General features: G+C 35.2%; 1 protein-coding gene across 1 annotated transcript; it reads left to right on the top strand.

Moving 5' to 3' along the window:
* The first annotated feature begins 22,478 nt into the window (after positions 1-22,478).
* Positions 22,479-25,392, top strand: LOC114755845 (protein NEOXANTHIN-DEFICIENT 1). The gene is given in 10 exon segments (XM_028944762.1): positions 22,479-22,767; positions 22,866-22,910; positions 22,981-23,089; positions 23,497-23,543; positions 23,886-23,940; positions 24,138-24,176; positions 24,463-24,604; positions 24,694-24,760; positions 24,833-24,889; positions 24,978-25,392. Coding segments are annotated over 10 exon segments (843 nt in total). The 5' UTR covers positions 22,479-22,702; the 3' UTR covers positions 25,195-25,392.
* Positions 25,393-26,174: the final 782 nt, after the last annotated feature.

Consider the following 26,174-nt stretch of genomic DNA (forward strand, 5'->3'; position numbering starts at 1 on the left):
ATCCCAATGAGTTGTAAGAAATCTCACATTATCTCTCAAATTTCAATATTTAAATTTATTGTTTTGATGATTAAATGACTAACTCAAGCATCGGAGTTGATAGAAATTTGTTTTGCAGGAAGCTCTATTTTGTCGAAGAAAAACAGAGGTAAACAGAGTATGGAATGATCGAACAAGAGATCGATAATCATAAAGCCACAAAGAAGTAATTTATCGATCACCTGATCGATAAATACAACATGTGTGGAAAAAGAAGAGATTTAGAATAATGATTATCGATAAGCTGATCGATAAATGGATTATCGATCAAAACATCGATCAGGAGTGGCAAGTCTTTTGCGACATTTACTCAAAGTTTGGTAAGCATTAATCGATAAGCTGATCGATAAATAGATTATAGATCAAATGATCGATAAAAAGATCAGGTACGCAATTCCTCTACTAACTTTATCGATAACATGTTCGATAATTGATTGTTCGATAACGTGATCGATAATTGCCTTCAGTGTTCTTATGTGTTCTTCATGTTTATCGAACACGTGATCGATCATCCGCTGATCGATAACATGATCAATAATTTTGAACTTTATAACATTAAGAATTTCAAAAACCCCCGTCAGTTATCGAACCCTAACTCGATCAAAACCGCTCCCCTGTTTCATTAAATTTCATTAAATTTCCGGTCACCCAACCACTCGAATCCAACTCTAGCACCTTTTCAACTACCACCGACCTCGAAATACTCTCTTTCAACTGATTAATCTCTCTGAAATCAGTCGGTTCCTCTGAAATGGCACGAGTGAAACAGCCGAATGTGGAAAGGGAAGAAGGCTCGAAGAAGCAAGTCTAATCGAGCGACACTACTCCCTCAGGCACTAGGAAACGATATAGACCGAAAGTGAGGGAAGAATCATCCAAGAAAAGAGGTGTCCTAAAAATCCAAGAAAGTCAGACCGAAGAGCAACCCATTCCTCCAAGAAAATCTCCCCGGTCCAAATCCAAGCTGCCGATAGTCATGAGGAATCAGAAACCGAGTCAAATGACGGAGCCTCAGTTCAGAAAGCTGTGGAGACCGCATTGAGAATTCCCATTCCCAAGCAACCGAGGCAGAAAAAGCAGAGAGCCAGTGAAGGGATGGCACGGTAAATTCCCTCTAAAGGTATTCCATCTAATTTCTCTGAATTACTAGTTGGAAACCTTGATAAGGATGTGAATTCGGCTAAGTTTAAGGCTGATTTTACAAACCGAACATTTTGCCCTGTTGTTTCTATGGATATAGAAAGCTTAAAGAAAAATACTCAGATTAATTTGGACTTGAGTGATCCCCTGGAATACTATTCAAACTAGCTGATAATTGGTGGAGAATTTTGTCCTGAAGTGATTAAAAGGTTCTACTGTAACATAGAATCAATAGAAGAATATGATGAGCAGGACAATCTGGTAAATGACTATTTAAGGGTCAAACTTAGAGGTAGAACCTTCCACCTTACTGATACTAAGATTAATGAGTTGCTGGGAACTCAAGATTCAGTGAGAGGGGGAGATATGAATGAAATTAAGGCCTATAAGATTTTGATGCAAAGTGATGAGTACCCCGGTGAGCTAAATTTCCCACCTAAATAGATGTGTGATTATTATAGAATAATCCACTATATCTATTCAAGAAGTATTATCAACAAAGCCGAGAGCTTCTCACACTTAACTCAAGATGATTACTTGCTACTGCCCCGGTTAATCAGTGGAGAAAGGATTAATATAGGGGCTTTGATCTATAATGAGATGAAGGATTTTGTTCTCAATAAATCCAAGTCTACACCGATCCCCTATCCTCAGTTGGCCACATACATCCTACAGGCAAATAACATTGCCCCTTTTGAGCCTGGAGAGTTCAAGACAAAGGTTCCTGCCTTTGGGATTACACAGCTGCACAAGATGAGGATTCCTCTACCTTTCAGACCATCTTAAAAGGTACCTCAGAAGGACAAAGGGAAGCAACCAGCTGTCAGCACCTCTAGGACTCAGGATGAGGCTGAATCCACTACAGCTCCTTCTCATGCCCCTGGACCCTCATTCATGGAGAGATCTCTCAGGGAGATGTTTCAGTCCGAGCTTCAAGAGTTTGAGAAGAGAGTTTATGTCACTGCTCGAGAATATGGGGAAGTCTCAAATAGAAAGTTTGAGGGCATTTCCAAAATCCTAGACCTTCACAGATAAGCAATGATGGTTTTGGAAAAGGAGGTTTCTCAGAGATTTGATTATGTTGACAGAGAGATTTGAGAACTCAAAGGGATGGTAGCCTCTCTCTGCAACAACTTCTCTGCCCCCAGTACTACTTTTAGTTTTGAGGACTTACTCCATCATCCCCCATCTCCTCCTCATCATGAGCATAGACCTTCTACCTCTACTATACCCACTTCTCCTATTTCCACTTTACCATCTGTACCACCTACCTCTCCCACTCCCTCTCCTACTTTGGCCCTGATCACTGTTCCCAAGCCAATTCCTTCTCTTCATATTCCATCATGCTCTCCACTTTCTCACCTTCCCCCTCTTCCTATTCCCCTGTCCATTCCACCTGTTTCTACTCCTTTCTCTTCCCTACCTGATGCTGACAAAAAGGGGGAGAAGGATTCTGATGCTTAGAGTCTATTTTTTCTCTAATGTTTTTTTCCTAATGTTTAGCTCTTTGCTGTTATGTGTTTACTGATGTATTTTGACATATGTGTTTACTGATGTATTTTGACAGTTCATGCCTTCAGTAAAGTATATTTCTTACTTTGATTTATCTACTGCCTTAATTTTACTATTTCTGATGTTACTTGGTTGATATTTCTTACCCATGTTTTGTCATCATCAAAAAGGGGGAGAATGTTAGGATTAAGGTTTTGATGATAACAAACTGAGTAATTTGTGTTTCAGCATGTTGATCGATCAAGGTTTTATCGATAAGCTAATAGATAATAACTCTGTTTAATTAAGTAAACTCAGCAGAAACTTTGATCGATAACGTGTTAGATAATGTGTTGATTGATAATTTGATTGATCATTCTTAACTTAGTTGCATATGAAAATCTGGGATAAATTATCGATCACTTGATCGATAATCGGGATACAAATTCGTTAGGTGTTTATCCATCACATGATTGATAAACCGATTATCAATGAGAAGACAAATAAATGGTAATGCACTTTACTCATTCTATGTTTTGCCTTTGTCACCATTTATTGATCACATTATCGATAAGCCATTTATCGATAATATGATCAAACATTGCCTCATAACTTTACGTGCAGGTATTTATTTCAATGGCTTATCAATCACTTGATCGATAAGAAAACTATTGATCACATGATAGATAATCAACATATCTTTGTTACATCGTGGCTCTTCGATCACCAGATCGATAATCAGATTATCGATAATATTATCGATAACCACTTCATGTTTACCTTGTTTTCACATAAAATGATCGATAAATCAGCTTTTTGGTTTTACAAGAATAGATCTCTTTATCGATAACATTATCGATCACCTATTCGATCAACTCACATAGCCTGTGTTTTCACTAAATATACTTTTGCTTATTGTTTATCGATACAGTTATCCATCATCCATTTGTTGATAAAGTGTTCAAAAATTAGTGTTCCAAAAGTTATTTCTATAACACTCTGTTTATTGATAACCTGATCGATCAACAAGTGTTCGATCATCTATTCAATCATGAGCCGATTTCAGTTTAAACCTTAAACTAGTCTTGATGTTTCTCAAAATTTATCATATATTTTATTCGAGTTTTTCTCAGCCTTCATAAATGTCTTGCTTCACTAGTTAAACAGTTTCAAAATCAAAAGCAACCTTGATCTTCATTGTCTATGTATCATAGTATAATGTCACTATTTCCTTTTATCGATCACCTGATCGATAAACCGTTGATCCATCACTTGATTGATAATCTTAGTTGTCTGGTTCAAAAGCTTTCACTCAGAATAATCGATAACTTGATCGATCAAGTAATAATCGAACATCACTTCGATCAAGCACGTTCAGTTACTACCCAGTGCATCTGACAACTGATTAATTCTAACCATAAACTATGAATATTCGTTTATCATTTGTTCGGATCTACTCTTGATCTTATTCTACGAAGAAAAACTTATTGAATTAATGTATTTTTGCAGATGACGAAGAAAATCCCAATGGCACTCCAATGGTTGTCCAAGTAGCCTATAACCTACCTTGTCAGAAGCATTAATGGCAGAAACCATTGCAACTGGAAAAACATACAATCGGACTCACAACGGCTAGAAGCTCTTCCATCTAACGGTTACTAAACGACCTTAACTATAAAAGGCGCGGAGAAGCATTAAATAAATAGACTGAATACGAGAGCTACTCTGTTGATTTTTACTGTTGCATTCAATACTCTGTTCTTCCATAACACCGAGCGTCAGTGATTATCATTTATTCACTCTGTAAGAGAGTTTATTTACTACTCATTAATCAAGTTTGTGTGATACTCAAGGGTGCGGACTTTTGAGTGGGTCTGTAACTTTATGAGAAGTAAGGGGGAGTGATTGAGAGTTTCAATTACTGTACTGAGGCACCAAGAGCCTGATTAATCTTAGAACATAGTGAAATACCCAGAGGTGTTCTGAGGACTGGACGTAGGTCAAGTGGTTGAGACCAAACCAGTATAAATCTTGTGTCTTCCTCTCTACGGTGAAATCATTCTAAACTCACACTCTCTGTTTCTGATAGTTCTTTGTTTTAATTTCGTAAATTTTTATAACTCACCCAATTCACCTCCCTCTTGGGTGAGACTGCCACTAACAGTTTGCCATTCTAAATTTTTGTGCTCTATTGCCTTATCTTGGGCTTATTGGGCACCTTTTGATCTTATTTTATGTACTTGAAAGTTTCTGAAGTATCTAGCTGCCCTTTTTGTTTGTGTGCCTTTGTTCCTCTCATGCTTTTTTCTTTTCTACTTAATTCTGTGTTTCTGGCTACTTTCGCCATAGTAAAATTTATCCTTTGTTGCGATGAAGTTGCCCAACTTCTTTGCGATTGCTCTCGGGATGGTTTAGTCATGGTAAACTTGAACTTTCACCGCCGCGAAGCTTACCCTTTTCAGTGTGTTGTTCTCGGGACACTTTCGACGTAATGAACTTCTAGTTTCCTCGCGACGAGGTCCCCTTTCCTCCCTTTCTCAGCCTCTCGAGATGGTTTCACCGTGGTGAACGTTACCTTTCACCGTGTCACACCTTACTATCGTATCCACTTAGGATTTAATTAAAACCATTTTAGACCACCTTGGATGGTCTTGGACTCAAAAATCCATGAAAAGTGCTGATTTTCAGATTTTTACTGTTCATCGGATAAATATCCAGTTTTCAGGCCCAACTTTAAAATTCATAACTTAATCTAGAAAAATCAAAATAGAGTGGTTCAAAATTCTATAAAAATATATTTGAATGATCTTTCAAGAAAAATAATCTTATGAACTAATTCCATTTGAAAGAGTGTCAAATTTTTGTGAAATTCACCTCTGTCCATTTGGCAAAAATCCTTTTTTTAGATTCTGAACTTAACTTTGAAAAATCATTAAAAATTGTGTAGTTGCCTAATTTTAATGTTCTTCCTATAGATTTGAAGATCAGGACATGAACTTTAATTATACCAAATGTCATACAGAAATTCATTTGGTAACTTAATAAAATATGGCTCTAAACTAACGTCCTGCTTAGAGATTACAGCACCAACCATTGATATTTATACATAACTAAAAGTCCACGAACTTTTATGGTGTGTGTAACATCCCGATTTTTGAGCCTAGAAGTACTAGAAATAGCCTGAATGGGATAGGCTACTAGACCCCTTTTTAGTAGAGGTCTTAAAGACGAGAAAGGAAGTTAAAGCAATTTCAGGGACTAAACTGCAAAGTGAAAGTTTTAAGGGGCTAAAGGGTAATCAAAATTAGAGGCTCCAGTAAAGTCTCAGGCCTAGAAAGAGAAAAGAGGCTAGATACAGATCAAAGGTTAAGTTAGAAGCCTCAAAGAGATGGTTTTATGAGGTTGAGCCTAAGCAGGGGTAAAACCGTAAATTCAGAAAGTTACGGCCATCAAGGGTAAAAATGGAAAGTACTTAGAAAATTCTAAGAAAATCTCAGAAAATGGGAAATAATATTCTAAGGCTCTTTTGTGAAGAGAGATGATGAAAATACCCCTGAGGTAACTTAAAAGGAATTTATAAGTTTATGGCTCAGTTTGAGATGTAGAGGTAGATTTAATTGTTTGAGTCATAAGGAAACCTTAGAAAATTATGACAAAATGGGGATGTATGATATAAGAGACTGTAGAAAATTATAAAATTAGTCTCATCCCTAGAAGACCAACAAAATGGCTTTAAGAATACTTAAAAGCCAGTTGTGTTGAAAAAGGGCATTTAAAAGAATGATTTTTAAGTGGGGCTACAGGTTGAGTTATGACCTGAGAAAATTCATAGATTTTCTCTAGAATATGAGGAATTTTATGATATTTTTGGATGAATTTTTGGAGCTTTGGATTGAATAAAATGCTCCAGTCAAATATTAAATAATTTTGTCCCCTAAATAGGAGACAAAACCAAAGAAAATATCTAAGGGCCATCATGACGATGCTGAGTCAGCATGCTGAGTCACCAAGCATAATGATGACACCTACGAGTCATCATGCTGAGTCACCAAGTGTAATCATGACACCCACGAGTTATCATGCTGAGTCACCAAGTGTAATCATGACACCCACGAGTCATCATGCTGAGTCAGCAGAAGATATTTATGGACAGCATAAAAATCAGAACGCAATATGGGAATATTTTAGACAGTCCTTTGTCTATCCGTTATAGTGAAATCTCTACTGCGTGACTCAATAAGGTCAAGTAGCCTGTCAGCAAAGCTAATTATTTTCATCTATACTCCTCTAAGATGGCACCATATGTGTACCTTTTATTGGCCAGAATTTTAAGAAGAAGTTGTCCCGGTGATACAGGGTAAGTTAGGACCCGAAAAATATTCGATACGGTGCAAGATTGGCTTGATAAGTGGAGAAATAATTAAGGAAATATTTTTACACGAATTTTCCATTTATTTCCTCCCTATTTTAATGCCAAGTTGATGAATAGGCATGAAAGGAATTCTTCAAGTTGCTAGAAGAATCTAGAGCAATCAAGAAGAGTATAGAAGAATCTAAAGGGAACTAGAAATCTCTAGAAGCATCTACAAGCTTCTTGAAGTCATGACAAGACACTTGTCATCTTCTTAGGCTATGTTGCTTAAGATGTGTACACGTGGAAAGGGTGGTTGAATGGAGGGCTAAGATGAAGTCTTATGCAAGAAGGGCATATGTGGAATTATGGAAAGTATGAAGCCTATAAATACCCCCCATCCATAGTTCATTTTCATGCAAGCCCATTTTAAGAGGGGAAACTCTTGTAAAATCAAATATAGAGAGAGAAAGAGCCATTTTTAGTGAGAGAAAGTCCACCTAAGTTCAAGCTTCAAGATCAAGGTATGTGATGGATATAGCACCTGATTTTATGCCTATTTCGGATTAGTTACTGTACGTATCTGATTTGAAATTTTTCATGCTTAAAGTACACTCTGTGAGCTTTAAATCCATAGGTAGAACACTTCATTTGGATATGTGTACGATTTATGGTGATTTTTCAAAGTTAGGGTTTGAAATCTGGAAACAGTGTTGAACTTTTGGAAGAGTTTTGAGTTCCGTACAATTCCGGTGCTGTTCGGCGTAGAATTGGTTCCTGAAACTAATTTTCATGTAAATTTAACTTAAGGATCTTTTAGTGAGACTTGGAACCACTCAATTTGGATTTTTTCTAGAATTAATTATGAATTTTCAAAGTTGAGCAAAAATTCTGGAAATTCTGCGTGAACAGTACCCGCGAAGCGTAATTTCCAGATTTGATCTTCTTGAATCTAAGGCCATCTAAAGTGGTCTTAATTGATAAGAAATGGATCTTAAGGATAGAAAATGATGAGATTTATGTTAGAAAAGCTAAAAAGAAAACCCTAAAAGGAAGAGAAAGGGTTGAGGTTCAAGAGAGCTAGTCTTGAACTTTATGTAACCTAGTGGTTCTAATAGATTGTATGATCATTATGATTATATTTAGGACCTTGGAACATCCAAGAGGATGTTTGATGATGTTGACCGAAAGCCCTTGTGGTTGGAAAGTCAAGGGAATCAAAAGAAAAGCAAGAGGAAAGCTTGAGGTGCAAGGTAGTGAACTTACCCTTTATGTGCTTGATGTGGTATGCTCATGTGTTGGTTTGTATTTGTTGTTTGAATGATGTTGTGACATGATGATTGTTGCTGGAAATGCTGTTTTTAATATGTTTCCCATGGCCATGCATTTTTATACCAAGCATAAAGCATGATGGCATGTCACTAGTTAACTTAAGTTTATGAAAAACTACATACCATACACTAGCATCCATCTTGTGCATGTATGTGATAATGTTTGCTACTGAGATTCTCCCGAATCTCACCCATTCGTAACCAACCATTTAGGTCAATCAACGATGGGCAATAATGGCATGAGAAGCAAGAAGAAGTAAGTGGAGAATTATTCTTGTTAATGGATGAGACTGTTGATGAATGTATAATTCTCCTATTTTGTAAACTATGTTATGGATGCCAATGATGCCATGTATTTAATTATAATGTTTATGGCATGAATAGAAATTTATGAGAATGAATGGGAAAGAGTAATCCCAAGTTATGTATGCCAAAGAAATAAAAAGAATTAAAGTAAAGAGTAGTTAAGGGGCAAAACGTAGGTCCTAGGGTAGTGAGTTTGTAGCTCCAGTTTGACCTAGCAAATGAATGAGTTTAGCCACAAGATTTGGTATACTTATAGTACACATCCCAAGAATTAAAATGAGAGTTAGATCAACTCAATTGGATGTGTACACAAGGAGATACGAATTTTCAAAGTTGAGGCACAGAATCTCAAAGTTCCAGATTTTACCAAATGAACAGTAATATTTATTGATTAAACTGTATGAATTGGGCAAGGATAAGTCCAATTGGATATTTTTCTCTTAAAGAGATTTCAAAGAGTTTCAGTATAATTTTAGAACACCTCAATACGATTTTTGTAGAATTAGTTATGATTTTTCAAAGTTGGACCTGTAATCTGAAATTTAAACAGTGAATAGTAACCCAAGTAATTATGTTGAAATTTTTAAGCCACGGGCTTGTGTCGTGATCTGCTTGAACCATAACACTTCCAAACGTGTACTCTGAGGGGCTAAAGGTAGGATGTTTCAATGTGACACCATAATTTAGCCTCCGATCTGCAGCTTGCTCTTGAGAGTTTTAGGCCCTAAAATGTTAGATTGTATTTGGGGGATGAGATTTTAAGAAATCCCAGTAGCAAGATCAATCAACCAAAACATTAACATGCATCAATTACAAGCATTCCAACCTTTTGCTATTAATAGGGAACTACTTTACCTCATACATGTAGCACTCTAACATGCAATAGCCAAGGTACATAAAGCAAGGAGTATAGCTACACAATCATCATCATCATCATCATCATTTAGTTTAATCACATAATAGCACATGAAATTGCATAGCAATCAATGCAACACTCAACATTAAGGTCAATTAAATCTTACTACCTTAATCTAATGCTCTTTGATTTTCTTGTCCTTCTTTCTTGCTTTCACAAATGCCAAATGCTAACATGGCAATCCACAAAGAGGCAGCAAGAATCATCAACCATTCCACATAAGAATCAATAACATAACTCAAGTAACTCCTAAACCCCTTAAAGCTTCCATCTTTGTTCTTGAATTTTTAGAGTTGGTTTCCATAAATCCTAAAAATTTTCTCTTGACTCCCTCCCACATGATTTTTCATATAGATTCCAAATATCTACTTGGATTTAACAAAATAAAATTTCTTCTTTCAGTTGTAGCTTGGCTAAACCACTATGGTTCACTTTCCAAAAATTACAACTTTGATTCTATAGCTTCCAACACTTGTTCTTTAGGTTTACCCTACACTATTTTCCATTTTGAACACAATGGAAGCCTCAAAACTTTGAAAAACACATCATAGGGTTCAGATCTTGCTTTGGCCGAAATGAACTTTGAGAGAGATGTCAAAGAAAACACTTCAAAATCAACCTACAAACTCTTGTAACCACTAGGATCTATCATGTTTTGAAGTGTTCTAGCAAGATTGAACAATAAAACTTCCTTCCCTACACCATAAGCATTTTGCCCAGCTCCAAATAAAGAGGGAAAACCAGAAATTTCAACCATACAAAGCATAAAAACAAGACAAGGAACAACTTGAAACCAACAACTAACCTTAAATCTCACTTAGATGATCAAAGTTGCTCCCTTTCTCATGATTTCTCCATCAAGCTCTCTCTTTTCCCTCACCTTTCTCACTTGGCTGAAACATGATCTGATTTAGGGGGAGGAGGAGCTCATTAATGTTCACAAAATATCCCACCAACCATCATTAATGATTTGCTAAGTGTCATATGCCTACTTAATCTTGATCCTCTCTCTTAATTAACTTAAATCTTAATGTAATTAAATTCCAAAGTCAAGATCTTCTCTATTGGTAGATTGACACTTGGAAAGCTTTAATTACCATCCATTGAAGGCTTAACACGTGGCAACTTATGGGCCAAGCAAAGTGCAAGACTCTGATTAACACTTTATCGGTGCACTTTGACTCCGAGTTTAATTTCTTTTCTATAATTACAGTGCTCTGGCCTTTGTAATTATTTTTTGTCAGATTTATAAATTATTCTTCTCATTTTTATCTTTTCAAATTTCTCTTTGTCTCAAATTTAATTTCCCAATAATTAAATAAAAAGGAAAACTAATTTCCTTCTCTTTATTGATTTTCCCACTTTTGAAAGGAATTGGGAAAAATCTTGGATACTTGAGGGCCTGCTTTTAATTTCATAATCTCTTATAATTTCTTGGAATATCATAATAATTTTATTAGGATTTTATTCTCCTTAAAAATATTTATTTGGAATTTTCCAAATAAAGGACCTTAAACTAGCTTAAATCACCCTTAAATTCCTTTGTAATTTCTCTAAGGGCAATTTGGTCATAAAATCAATTTTATAATCCCATATAATTCTCAAGGAATATTGTCCTTATTTTTTCTTAATTTTTTTAGGCTTGGAAATATTTTTTTCATAATTAATTTTGACCAATTTTCCTTAATTAGTTAAATTTTCATAATTGGCTTGGAAAACCATAATAATTATTTTCTACCAAAATTCTTCTATTTCTCCTTGTCATTTTTAACTCTTAAATTTTTAGGAATATCCCTATTCCTAAATGCCGTATTACTGGATGTGACAGACCGTTTCTTCTAAAACCCTAATTTTTAGTGTTAAATTACCATTCAGCCCTTTGTAATTGCCTACCCATTTAATTTCTTTAACTCCAGTTTTGTCTTTTCACTTACCCACTGCCTCTAACCTGTCTAAAACCCCCTTACATTACTTTCTCCTTCAAAACCGTCGGCCATACTCTCTCCCCTACCTTCAGTTTCGCCTCTCCCATTTCTCTGCCCCATTATAACCGAAACCCTCCTCCTTCTCCAATTTTCGATCCTATCTCTCTCTCCCCATCCTAACCCACTTGTTTTTCTTTCTCTATTGTTGCATCTCTCCATTCTCTCTGCGCAAGACCCTATTCTCTTTCGGCAAGTTTTCTTTTTCTTCTCTTTCCTTCTATTCTTTCTTTCTTCTCTCTTATGTGTTGTTTATGGTTTTGCCGCGACTAAGCAGGCCTATTACCAGGTTTTCTCTCTTGGCCAATGTTCGTCGTGGCACACTTCTTCCTTCGTTGCATCGAAGGCCCTAAAAAAATAAAATAATAATAATAATTAAAAAACCCCTAAATACTTTGCAATTTCATTTTTCTCTCTTCAGTAATTCTTCAGTTTAGATCCTTAATATTCCTGTATTTTTTTTAAAATTGTTGGAAAATTCAAATTATACTGGTGCTTTTAGAAAACTATTCATGCTTTTAAATGATGGTTGAACTTAGACTAATTATTCCCCATTGTTTTTTAGAAAGAGTAAACAAGGTTACGCTTTGAAAATAGGATTATGCGTTTTAAACCTTGAGATTGATTGAGATACTAGCTTTGTTGGAAGCATATTTGAGCCTGAATTTGTTAAATTGTGTGAATCTATTTAGTTTCATATTTCTCTAGAACTTGTTTTAATTCTTAATCGAAGCTTGATGAATCAACATCTTGTGAACATGACAGAAGTATTCATTTCCAAACCCTTATAACCCAAACATAAGCCCAAACACTTTACTATTGCCAACCCCTTTGGACCTTCGTTTTGGGTACATGCATACAAATAAAATTTAGATATTCTATTTTATTTTAGCTCTGGTTTTATCTTTAAAAAAATGATGTTTAAGAAAAGCCAAAGAAAGAAATAAAATAAATAGTGATATATAAAAAATATAAAAAATATAAAGAAGAAGAAGAAGAAGAAAGGGAAAAAAAGAAAAGAAAAGAGGAGTTGGTATCTTGAAAAACTTTAACTCCTTTCTTTGGGAACCCTTTATGTTTGTTTCATGAATAGAATAATTGTAATACTTGTACTCAATCCTTCTTTCTCTTTTATTCATCCATTTCACTTGACCTTCACCAACCATTACAAACCCTAAAGTCCTCTTGATTTGCAATTTGTGGTTCATGTAGTGGAGAGGTAGAATCATCACAAGCTTATGATAGAGATTGGATTGAACAGATTTAGAATGAAATAATCTCAAGACAAGTGAGTTGAGAGCTCGACACATACCCTTGAGATAAATCTCTTTTGCTTAATCTTTTGGATTAAATACCCATAGTGTTTACTTTCTCAGCGTATCTTTGTTTTACTGTTGTCAATCTCCGTGAGAATTTCTTTCTAATTTTCTACTCTCATCTTTAAGCATGCTAGTATTTCTCATTGCACTGGAAGTGTAGCACACAAGATGCAACAATGCCTCTACCAGTTTTCATCGCGACCAACTTATGTTTCACCTCAACGAAGCAAGGATTTTCTACCTGAAGATTCCTCTGGTAAGGTTCGCCGTGGCCACAAAGTAACTTCACTGTGGCGAAGACACATCATCAAGTAAAAGAGCGTGGCCACAAACTGACTTCACCGTGGCGAAGACACATCATCAAGTAGAAGAGCTCTCGGCCATTGTTTGCCGCGGTGAAACCATACCTTCACCCCAATGAACTTCGTGAATTAGCAACCCTGACCCGAACCATTTTCAAAAATTTTACCTACCCACTCTCACAAACAGACCCAGTACACCTCACTACTAGTTTAGAAACCCTATTTCAGTGTAAGTTGTAACATCCCAAATTTTGGCTCATAGATAAAGTAATAGCACAAGGAAAGGATGATTACTAAGTTGAATGCAATAAAAGTCCCAGAGATCCCTTAGAAGGAAAAAGAGATTTTCCAAAGGCAAATGTGTAAAACAATAGTGTTCGGAGACTAAAGAATGATGAACTGGAAACAACTAAGGGCTAGAGGTTATGCCAAAAACTTGTAAGAGATGGTTCCAAAGGTTAGGCCTAAAGAGGGACTAAATTGCAAAGAAAAGATTCCTAGGCTAAGTAGGGACCTAATTGTAAATAATAAAAGTTTTAGTCGGCCAATGCTCAGAGTCAGCAAAAAGGGCCCAAATGGCTTAGAAAAATTCCAGAAAAATGGGAACAGGATCCCAGAGCCGATATAAGGCTAGAAATGACGGAAATGCCCTGAAGTCATTCCAGGGTTTTGAGCAATTTGAGATAGTAATTTAAATTGAATTATTTAAGCTATGAGACGGCCTCAAATAATCAGGAAAAACTGGGGAACAGTAGTTGAGGAATTTACACATATTGTAAAATTAATTCCGTCCCCAGAAACTGACAAGGTTAGCTTTAATTAAATTTAAAGCCTATTTATACCGTATCCGGGGAAAGTCAAAATAGATGTCTAAAGTTTGACTTTTGACCCGAGAAAAATTAGAGGAATTTCCCATGATGAAAAGGAAAGAATGAAACCCAGAGACAGATTAACAGAGTTACGAGCCGATAGAAAGAATTCAGAGAAGGTAACCCCGATTAAGTATTATTTAATGATATTTCTAGGAAAAGGAGAAACAAAATATCTAAAGGCCATCATGAGGGCACTAAGTCAGCATGCTGAGTCACCAAATGTAATCATGACACCTACGAGTCATCATGCTGAGTCACCAAATGCAATCATGACACCTATGAGTCATCACGCTGAGTCAGCAGAAGATATTTATGGACAGCATAAAAATCAAAACGCAATACGGGTATATTTTAGACAGTCCTTTGTCTACCCCTTATAATGAAATCTCTACCGTGTGACTCAATAAGGTTAAGTAGCCTGTCCATAGAGCTAATTATTTTTATCTATGCTCCTCTAAGATGGTGCCATATATGTACTTAATTAAGATGAGAAAATGGTGCCAGGACATGTCCCATTGGTACCCAGTCAGTCAAGACTCAAAAAAGTACCCGATACGGTGCAAAATGACAAAATAGGTAGAGGAATACCTAAGGGCTGTATTTTGGATGAATTTTATATTAATTTCTTTCCTATTTTAATGCTAAAATGATGAAGGAATATAGAAGAGACAAGTGTATGGTTAGATCGAAGAAGAAGGTATTACATGTACGGTTCGATGCAAGACACGTGTACGGTCGGATGCAAGACACGTGTGCAGTTGGATTAAAGACATGTGGCTTGATGATGTAAGCATGATGTCATCAAGATAAGGTAAGCATGATGTCATAGGACACGTGTCATCACAAGATAAAAAGAGAAAATGGACGGTCTAGATCAAGCCACGTATTTCTAAGATCAACGGCTCAGATTCAGTCTTGTTTTCTATAAATACCCCTTCCCTCCCTCTCATTTCGTCCTAAGCCATGGAAACCTTGGGGAAGCTCTTGCAAAATGGTTTCTAGAGAGAGAAAGAAGAGGGAGAAAGAAAGGCCAAGTGGTTCCAAGCCAGATCAAGCTCTACAACAAGGTATGTGTGCCGTTTTTGATGCAGTTTCTGCCTCCCTTGTTATTTTTGAGCTGGTGGTTGGTTTGATTGGATTTTTGATGATTGAAATCCTATGGGGAGGTGCTGCACCAAATTTATTGAAATAGGAGAAGATGATATGGATGTTAAAAGCATGTTTAAAGGCTTGGAAACAACAAGAATCAAGTGGTTCTGTGTTGATTTTGCAAGAAATCCAACTTTCTCTTAGTTTGTGATTCTGTTCGGCCTTGATTGTTCTGAATAGTTAGGATTGGATTTTGATTTTTTTGAGCTTAGAAATGGATTCTACATACAAAAGTATGTGGGGATAGTATGTGGAAATAATTTTAGGAAAGTTGGAATTAAAACTCAAGAGTTAGAGTTCAAGTATGTTCAAGAAAGAATCAAGCAGAGATAAGTTAATAACTTGATTCTAATAATCATTTTGCATCATGTATTGATATGTTTAGGACCTTGGAACATCCAATAGGATGTTTAATGGTGTTGACTGAAAATCCATAGCGTTGGAAAGACAAGGGAATCAAAGGAAAAGCAAGAGGAAAGCTATGTTACAAGGTAGTAAACTTACCTCTATTGTGTGCTTGATATGTATGCTTGCATGATGTGGTTGTGTTGCCATGATGTGACTAAGCTATGATGAAATGTTTGCAAGTTTATGTTATGTTTTGCCTTGGCAATATGTTATGAAAGCATGAAATACTTTAGCTTACTTTCTATGGCATTCATGTGTTAATGTTATAACATGTCATGCATGTGCATTATGTCTTGCATGCTTATGGGTAGTGTTTGCTACTGAGATTCTCCCGAATCTCACCCCTCTCTAACCAACCATTTAGGTCAATTAATGGTGGGCAATAATGGCACGAGAGGCAAGGAGAAAAAGTGGAGAATTATTGACGTTAATGAATGATGTTATTCTCCTATTATGTAATATATATTATGGATGCCAATGATGCCATGTATTTAATTACGATGTTTATGGGATGAATAGTAATTTTTATTGATTAAACTGTACTAATTGGTTATGGATAAGTCCAGTTTGATATTTTTTCCTTAAAGACAATTAAAGGAGCTTTTCATAGAATTTTAGAACACCTCAATATGATTTTTATGAAATTAGTTATGAATTTTTGAAATTGGGCATATAATCTGGAATTTGAGCAGTGAATAGTAACCCAAGTAATTATATTGAAATTTTAAATCCACGGGCTTGTATTTTGACCTGCTTGAATCATAACGCTTACTAATGCGCACTCTGAGGGATTAAAGGTAGGATGTTTTATAAGTGACATCATACACTCCTACCACAGCCTCCATATTTGTTCTCTCTCATCTTTCTCTCATCTAACCCTAACTTCTTCCATTTTCCACTGTCAAACCACCACCATGGGAAGTCCAGATTCATTCCTAATTGAGATGCTTCAGATTTCTATATGTGGCTAGGCGTTTTCCTTCCTCTTGAAGGTGTAGCAATGGCTAGAGTTCAATAAGCTAAGAAGGGAGTAGTTTAATCCTGGTTCAGCTATGAATTTAAGTTAGCTTAAGTCCATTTCATTAAGGCTCTGTTTAAGTAAAACAACCCAAGGTTGCACCCTATAGTGCAATCTTTGGATAAAAATTTTAATTTAACCTCTAAGGTCTGGAAAAGGTTACGAAATCACCATGACATCATTCTCATGAAATCATCAAGGCTAGATGGCTTCCTCTTATTGGTCCAAGTGTCCCTTTACTAAATTGAAATGATTTGGATTCCATAAACCAAATTCAATAAAATTTGGAATCTAAAATAATATTTTAATCATCACATGTCTTTCTTGAACCTTCTAACCAATAAAATCCTTCCATTTGGCACCATCTTAGAGGTAGAGATTGAAATGGATAGCTTCTATGAGAAGCTTCCAAGATTTATTGCAAAATTCATACTTTATCGGTCCCTTTTCTCAATCCTAGTCTCCTAGAGAACTAAAATACTTGTCACATCACTTTTATCTTATTCTGCTACCTCTTTTTCTCCTCTTTATACCTTCATATAGTGCCATAATTATCCCACATACTGTCAAATCCAGCATTATGATAATTAGAGATAAGAAATATTCTCAAATTATTGAGGATTAAAAATAATAAGAAAAAGTCAAAGGATTTTGGTACAAAAATTATAGTAATTTTCAAGCCAATTATAGGAAATTGACTAATTAAAGAAAATGGTCAAATGTAAATAAGGAAAAATATTTATGAGCCTTGGAAAATTAAGGAAAAATGAGGATAATATCTTTTGAGAGTTTATATGAATTATAAAGTTTGATTTTATGACCAATTACCCTTAGAGAAATTATGAGAGAATTAAAGGGTGATTTAGGCTAATTAAGGGATTTTATTTGGAAATTCCAAATAAATATTTTTTAAGGGGAATAAAATTCCAAGAAAATCCTATGAGATCGCTAAGGAATTATAAGGAATTATGCAATTAAATGGAGACCCTCAAGTGTCCAAGATTTTTCCAAATAATGATGAAAAGTGGAAAAATCTCTAAAGAGAAGGAAATTAATTTTTCTTTTTATTTAAATATTAGGAAATTAATTTTGAGACAAAGAGGGCAATTTGGGAAGATAATAATGAGAATGAATAAATTAAGGATTTGACAGAAAATAATTACAGAGGCTAAGCTACTGTAATTATAGAAAAAGAAGTTAAACTCAGAGCCTAAGGATATATTGATAAAGCAAGATTGGTGTCTTGCAAATCCAAGGGATCCTAATGAGCCAAGTGTCAAGCTCTTGAAGGAGAAGATTTGAATTAGCCAAGTGTCATTCCATGAATGGAGAGGATTTTGACTTTAGTAAATAATTTCTTTGGAATTATGTTAATTAAGAGAGAGGAATCAAGACTTAGTAGGGTAATGACACTTGGATTATCATAAAGAAGGTGGTTTGAGATATTTTGAGCCAATAATCAGCTCATTCCTCCCCATTTTTTAGATGTCCATTTCGTCCAAAAAAGAGAGAGCAAGAGAAAAAGAGAGAGCTTGAGAGGAAACAAGAAGAAAAAGGAGGCACCTTTGTCATTCAAGCAAGCTTTCAAGGTTAGATCTTGGTACTAGAGGTGTTCTTACTTTGTTTTCTTCATTTTTATGGTTTAAAATATGTCTCTTCCCTCTCTTGTGGCTGGCCTAACTGGTTGTTAAAAAAAGTGAAAGGAGTTTTGATTATTACACTTGCTAAGACACAACAACACAAGCTAGATCCTAGTATTTGCAAGTGAGTTTAAGTTGTTTTAAAGCATTTTTTTATGGTTGTTGTTGTGAGTGATCATTTCGCTCAAGAGGTAAACTGAACCCTAGGATGATTTTTTCATTGTTTTAAGGCTTTCATTATGCTTAAATGAGAAATGGTGTAGGGTAAACCAAAGGAAACAAGTGTTGGAAGCTTTAAAGCAAAGTGTGTGATTTTTGGTTAAAAATCCCTAGTGGTTCGGTCAACATGAAACTGAAGGAGGTCATTTATTTTGCTAGATCTGAGCATATATTTGAGTTCTACATGAAAAACCATGTAGGGTTAGGTCAAGGTGTGATTTTTAGGGTTAAAGAGAACCAAATCAAAAAGTAGTGAACCAAGGTTGAAGCTTTATGGTTCAAGAGTTTTTAATTTGTGTCTTGCTTTTTCATGGTTGAAAAATGATTATGGCTGCCCTTTTTGTTGGATCACATGGTTAGGGTTTGATATTTGCTAAGGGAAAGAGGAGAAGGAAGAAAAGCTAAGACTTTTGGAGGCAAGGTAGTAAGTTAAACCTAGCTACTACCACTAACTAGCATTGTTGATTATTGTATGGTTAATTACTATTATTGTGGTTGAGCTTTCTTTGATTGTTATGTGGCTGCTCTTTATAGTATCTTGCTTTGGCCTTTGCATGTTTGAGTTTGCAAAATGATAACATGTTAGTTCACTAATAGTAGCTAATATGATCATACATAATAATGATGCTTGCTTGGTGTTATAGTTGGTTAATTTGCTACTGGGATTTTCAAAAATCTCATCCCTCAAAAATAATGTAACATTTTAGGACCTGAATCCTCCTCCAAGGGGAAGATACCAGATTGAAGGCTAATTTTTGGAGGGTTAGGTCAAGGTGTGATTTTTAGGGTTAAAGAGAACCAAATCCAAAAAGTAGTGAACCAAGGTTGAAGCTTTATGGTTCAAGAGTTGTTTTAATTTGTGTTCTTGCTTTTTCATGGTTAAAAAATGATTATGGCTGCCCTTTTTGTTGGATCACATGGTTAGGGTTTGATATTTGCTAAGGGAAAGAGGAGAAGGAAGAAAAGCTAAGACTTTTGGAGCAAGGTAGTAAGTTAAACCTAGCTACTACCACTAACTAGCATTGTTGATTATTGTATGGTTAATTACTATTATTGTGGTTGAGCTTTCTTGATTGTTATGTGGCTGCTCTTTATAGTATCTTGCTTTGGCCTTTGCATGTTTGAGTTTGCCAAATGATAAGCATGTTAGTTCACTAATAGTAGCTAATATGATCATACATAATAATGATGCTTGCTTGGTGTTATAGTTGGTTAATTTGCTACTGGGATTTTCAAAAATCTCATCCCTCAAAAATAATGTAACATTTTAGGACCTGAATCCTCCAAGGGGAAGCTACAGATTGAAGGCTAATTTTTGGGATTTAGCCACAAAATTCGTGAGCTCATTTTGGTTATGTAAATATTAAACTAACAGTGCTAGAAGCACACTGACCCTGACCGGTTTGCGTGACTTTTTGATTATGTTCCAGAACGCGATTAATTCTGAATTTGGCATGATGAAATTAATGTCCTGAGCTTCAAATTTATGTCTAATACGTTAAAAATGAACAAGTATACGATTTTTGGTGAATTTCCAAAGTTAAAGGAAAGATCTGGGAAAAAGAAATTTTGGCACTGGACAGAACGGGTGTTCCACAAAAATCTGACGTGTTTTCATAAAGAATTGGCCCTTGAGATTATTTTCCTTAAAAGAGAACTTAAAGAGCTTTAAGTAGAATTTTGAACCACCCAATTGGAGTTTTGTAGAATAAGTTATTAATTTGAAGTTTTGAAGTTGGGAGAAAAAACTGGATTTTTACCCGATGAACAGTACAAATCCGAAAATTAGCGTTTTATAGTAAAAAGTGAGCACAAGACCATCCAACGTGGTCTAAAATGATTTTGAAAGGAACCTAAATCAATATTATAGTAAGGTGTGACACATACTGTATTATGAGCCATAAATGCTTTCGTCTTTTCTTAGAGATTTCTTGTTTGTCAAGATTTCTTTATGGCTTTCAGGAGCTTTAAAAAATTATTCCGTCTACTCCAAAAATTTCTTTTACTTTTAGAGAAATCTATGAATTTTCTCAAGCCATGACTCATCTTGTAGGCCCTACTTAAAATCATTCTTTAAAATACACTTAAGCGGCATAATTGGGCTTTATATATATATATATTATTAAAGCCATTCTACTAGCCTTTTGAGAGTAGAACTAAGTATATAAATTATACAACCTTTTAACTATTTAACTTTATTTTTGTGTACATTTTTGAGATCTGCTTATTACCCAAATAATTGCATTTATCTGAATACCTCAGATCAAGCTATTTATCATAAAATTTCATTTAAGTTATTGTAGGGGTATTTTCATCATTCTAAACCTTCAATGAGCCTTCATACCTCATTTCTCATTTTCTGAGATTTTTCTAAAATTTTTTTGTATGCTTTCCATAATTAACCCTATTGGCTTGTAAATTTTTGAAGTCAAAGTTTTGCTCCTGCTTCATTTCAACCTCATGAATTATTACTTTGAGGACTGCACGGCCTACACCTGACCTATTTTCTCTTTTTGAGCCCTTGAGACTCTTCTAAAGCCGCTGACTTTATTTACACTTTTGCCCCTAAAGACTTTCTCATTTGACAGTTTAGTCTCTATTCTTATTCTAGCTTCCTTTCGCATCATTGGGACCTTTGCTCAAAGGGACTTAGTAGCCTATCTCCTTTAGACTACTTTTTAGACTTCTAGGCCTAAAATTTGAGATGTGACGGCCTATATGTGCTCTTTGTGAAAACATATTTCTTTAGTTGTGATACAATATGTCAAGCTACTGATGACAATGACAGTTTTGACAACCTTTACACTACTGAGTTCCTTAATATAATTAATAGCTCACGATTTTTGCCACATAATCTAATCCTAAAGATTGTAGGATCAATTATATTGCCAAGGAATATTGATCAAGCAGTAGATCTAAGCAATGGCACATGTGTCCGTATCTCTAAGCTTGGAAGAACAATCATTGAGGCAATCACATTGAAAGTTTCAAAACCAAATCAAATGTGTGTGTTAGTTTTGAGTTTTGCTTAGGTAAGTAAGGAGTCATAAAAACCCAGTCCAATTTATTTTGAGAAAGTATTCCCAAAAATTTAATACTATCTATATAAAAATTTGCAATTGTTTTCTAAAATTTAACAAAGAACATTGAAAAAAAAGATTTAGATGTCTTTGAATGTTTCTTGTTAGATTTTAAAAAATTAGTTGCAAAGTATCCCATAATTTAATTTTGAATACTCGTATCAATCTTTTGCAACTAGATAAATGAAGCAACAAGTATTTAAATTCCCTATATTATTAAGTAACGTTTTAGAAGAACAGATATCAAAACTTAGAAAATTAATGTCAAACTCTTGAATAAATTTATAATTTTTTTTCAGTATTACGTGATGTATTTTGAAAACTATCAATTTTAAATTATTACCAGTATCAAATTTCGGAAGACAAATGTTAAGTTGATTTTTTTAAAAAAATTAAAATTGAATTTGTACTGCTCAACAGCTTTGATGAGTTGATCCCTTAATTAAAATTTCAAATCTTTTTTATTTCTAAAATGAAATTAAATAGCTCTCTATGGCATGAAAATGTCATTCTCCTGTCACAAATCATCGGAGTAAAACTCCTGATCTTTGACCAAAAAAAGAAATAAAAGAGTAAAATCCATAAAAGTGATCGGGCCGGAATGCTGGATTACTTCATGGATCCTGAAACGGCATGGGCAGCAAGAAGAAATGAGATGCAAATTAATTGATGTGGGAATAGGGGGAAGGAGACAAAGATAAAAGAAAAAGATAAGAAAGTAATATTTATAAAAATGGGACAAAGCAAGGAAAAAAGCGGAAATGATATGATTGGCTAGGTATTTTGGCAAGTTGATAATATTTGGGGTTGGTGCTGTTGTTATTTTCACTTGGCGCCAAAGGTTAGGCCGTTGTTTGGCCCTCATAATTTGTATAAAATAATTTAAATCTATCGACTTCTATCCATTTATGCCTTTCTTTCTCCTTCCTCTGTATGTCGGTTCTTCTCTCTCCTTGTCGTCTTGTTCTACCTCACTCTAACGCGGCTTTCATTTCCCCCCTTCCATAACCAAACCACATCAAATCAAACCTTTCTTTTTCCTTGGCTTCTTCGTTCATCTGCATTTTTCTCAAACACTGCCAGTTTCAGTACCCAAAAGAGTACCGCTTCCTTTTCTCTGAGAATTCGATTTGTTACTCATGAAAAGTGGAAAATCAAATTCTTGGCGCGGATATGGTGAGCCTCCTTGGAAATTCAAAGGCAGGCAAGTGATCATTCTCTGTTCCCTTGTGTGTTTGTCAATTTGCGGTTAGGCGAGGGATTCAATTGTCTTGCTACTATGCTTGCTGCTCTATTATTCAGCGCCGTGTATCAGCTCCATCTTGTGAAAGCTGAAAAAGCTCGAGCGTGCATTCTTGTTTGGGTAAATAGCTAATTTTAATGAAGTTGCTCTGCTCTTAACCGAAATGCATTCAAGGAATTGCGGGATTTGATTTTGTGTTTAACCATTGGCTTATTACAGATACACACTTGGTGGTTTTTTCCTCGCCAACTATGAGGACAGTCCAGCAGGTGTATTTGACGAGGTTATGCACATTCTTACTCTGGAAATTAATAAGAACCTCCGTAATTTTATAAAATTCAATTAGTTCATCATAATGATTGTCCAAGATTCTCTGTGACTGCATGGTCCGAACAATTAAGAATAGACGGATCCCATCGGATATGAACAATCCATTATTCTGTCTATATATCTCTCTCTGGACTCATATGCATATTCCGCTCTAGAAATTTAGGAACAGCCATGATATTATTATTATTTTTTTTTTGGTGAACAGAACAGCCACAATATTATCAATGGCACAGTACATATATTTGACAGCAGGGATTCATTACCGTGTTTATCATTTCTCCGTCATATGGTCAATATGGTTGAAGATGACTGAATTAATGTTTAGTGATACTAACATCATCAGTTTGTAATGTTTCACAGTTGGTGGTGATCGCCGGAATCGTATGGAACCGCCCAACATCCTGCGCGTATGTTTCTGTAATATCCATGTTATTGCTCTTTCTTGCCGTGATTCGCATTTAGATTGGATCGCTGTCACATATCTTGCTACAATATTATTCATTAATTTTGATGTGAATCCATCTTTAAAAAGCCGAAACTTGGTTGGCAGCCAAAGTTTTGTGCAAGTGGAGTGAGCAAATTGCAGCTTGACGTGGGAGAGAGGGAATCTGAAACCCACCATCTAGTAGTTGATTAGATTAGATTATATGTTCAGATCAGAACCTAGGAGCGGACACAAAAAGGCTTTTATATATTTACATGTTGGGATTATTATATCACGTTATTAATTATTACCGCATGACCAACAGATGGGCTGCACGAGTCTATGTGAACAGTGATCGGGCTTGCGATCATGGACGCAAGGTTTTATCTACAAATTCTCTGTTTTTTATTTTTATTTTTTAAATTTAAGAGGCAGGCCCTTGAGGCACCAAGTGAAATTAAGAGGGTTTTTATGCTCTCAAGCTATAAGGCATTGGCCGCAGCCCCACCTGCAAAGTCATATCACGCACGTCATGTTTTGATGCGATGCATTCATTAACTTGCCGTACTTTTTGCAGGAGGTGGGCCTCCCCAGTCAAGTGGCGAGATTTTCGAAAGTAGGTCATGGTTTTGCTTTATTAATTGAATGTTTTTGATATATTGTTGCAATGTATCCCCCCGTTTTGATTCTTGTGCTTAATTCTTTGAATCGAATCCCCTGCATTTGTCTATTCTCCGTTCATATTTATATTTATTTCTGTGATTTTGCATATATAATATTGTTAGTCAACAAAAACTTACTCTGTTAATATGATAAGAAAATTTTACATCATATCAGTTGAGCTCTAGTTAGTTACTAGGTCCACAATAATAAAACCTGATTAAAGCTAATTCCTGAAACAGAGAATTTCAGCAGTTACGAGGAAGAAGAGCGGACTTTTGGACACAATGGGAATTCATGCCTCCTCATGCAATGGGATGGAAGATGTACAAGTAACCGAAATCAAGAGCCCTGATCTGTATAATATCAGTCTCGCAAGTGCTGGTGAGCGGATTTGATGCCTTGAATGTCTCTGAATTTCTTTATCGCAGATACGGTTATTTATCTGGGTGAGGCTGACGATATGTATATAGCAGTACCTGCTTTGAATGTTAAGCAATGGATGGGTCCAACAATCAAAATGTCACTTCCAAGCTTTAGGTAAAACTAGTCGAGGCATTCTCTTCACAGTTTTAGATGTCATGTAATGATCTCTGTTATATAACGTTGCAGTGGGGGTACAGAGTATAATCCTAACTTACTTAAGTACTCTTGCCAAATTGAATGCAGGTTTGTTTGCTTCTCCTGGGCTTTTGAATATTTATTCACCTCCAATCTGATACATAACTTGGTGTTGCTATGAATTATTGAAATGTAGGGTGCAAGCAGTGCAACCTTTGACAGTTTCACGGGCAACTCCCACAATGACAAATGATGACAGAAAAGAGGATATTGGACGTATTAAAAATGAGACGCACAACATGAGCACCTGTGTGATGTTATCCAAACCCATATTAGCTCTCAAGTTCAGTGAAATGAAGATGCAGGTGGAAGCTCCTATTGTATTTTCACAAACGTCCTCTGCGACATTATGAAATGGGCCGTGTAGTGAAACGTGAGTTCTTTTTTAATTAGAAAAGAAAAGAAAAGAAAAAAGCTGTGGGTTTGCTTGGATGTTGTTGAATCTAACTGATGACATGATTGCTCTCTATATGGTTTTTTTTCCCTAGATGTAACATTCACAAAATGAGTTAATCCTCATGCTTGATGTAAGATCTAATTATCTAATTTAAGTACATTAAAATCTTAGTTAAATTAATTAATTTGATATGTTTTTTTTTAAATATCCTAATCATCTTTCTTAATTTCCTTCTCCCCTCTTCCTATTTGATTATTGTTTGTTAAGGGAATGTTAATAGAGTTTATTTGGAAAAAAATTGATAAACATGTAAAATAATTCTTACATATAAGATCAATACTGTAATGTCTCTCTTTTTATCATATGACCAATCAAACAGAGTCAAAAGCAATCACATTTCATGACCTCACGATTAGAAAATCATGTTTTCAAAAAAAAAAATTTCAGTTAACTACTCAAGGGGTAACCTTGAAATTTTTAGACACTTTTAAAAATTTATAACTAATACTAGAAAAATTAAGATGAAGTGGTTTCAAGTTCTATTTAAAATCCTTTCAATTGTCTGCATAAAACAAAACTCAATAGATTGCCTTGCCAGCCGAGTTTTATTTCAGCTTAAAGATGTACTGTTCATTTGGTAAATTATTTCTTTCTCAGATTTTTACCAGAACTTCAAAAATTTATAACTTTTTGTACACAACTATAATTTAAGTGATTTACCACTCTATTTAAAGCTCAAGATGGCCATTTTTAACCTGCCAAATCTTGGCCAAATTCGTCCATTTACTCAAAATCTTGTGGTCACCAAATTATAGCAAATAAAGTAATTTTTTTATCCCTTTTAATTCCCATTCTTAGGCAATTCATGCTATGATCAAGCCGTTCATTATGCATACTGTCACATAATCGTATTGTGACCATGATCCACATATATGT

This window comes from Neltuma alba, unplaced genomic scaffold, assembly GCF_004799145.2.
Source record: "Neltuma alba isolate B1F8T4 unplaced genomic scaffold, ASM479914v2 tig00000196_pilon, whole genome shotgun sequence".
In the NCBI taxonomy this organism is placed as follows: Eukaryota; Viridiplantae; Streptophyta; class Magnoliopsida; order Fabales; family Fabaceae; genus Neltuma; species Neltuma alba.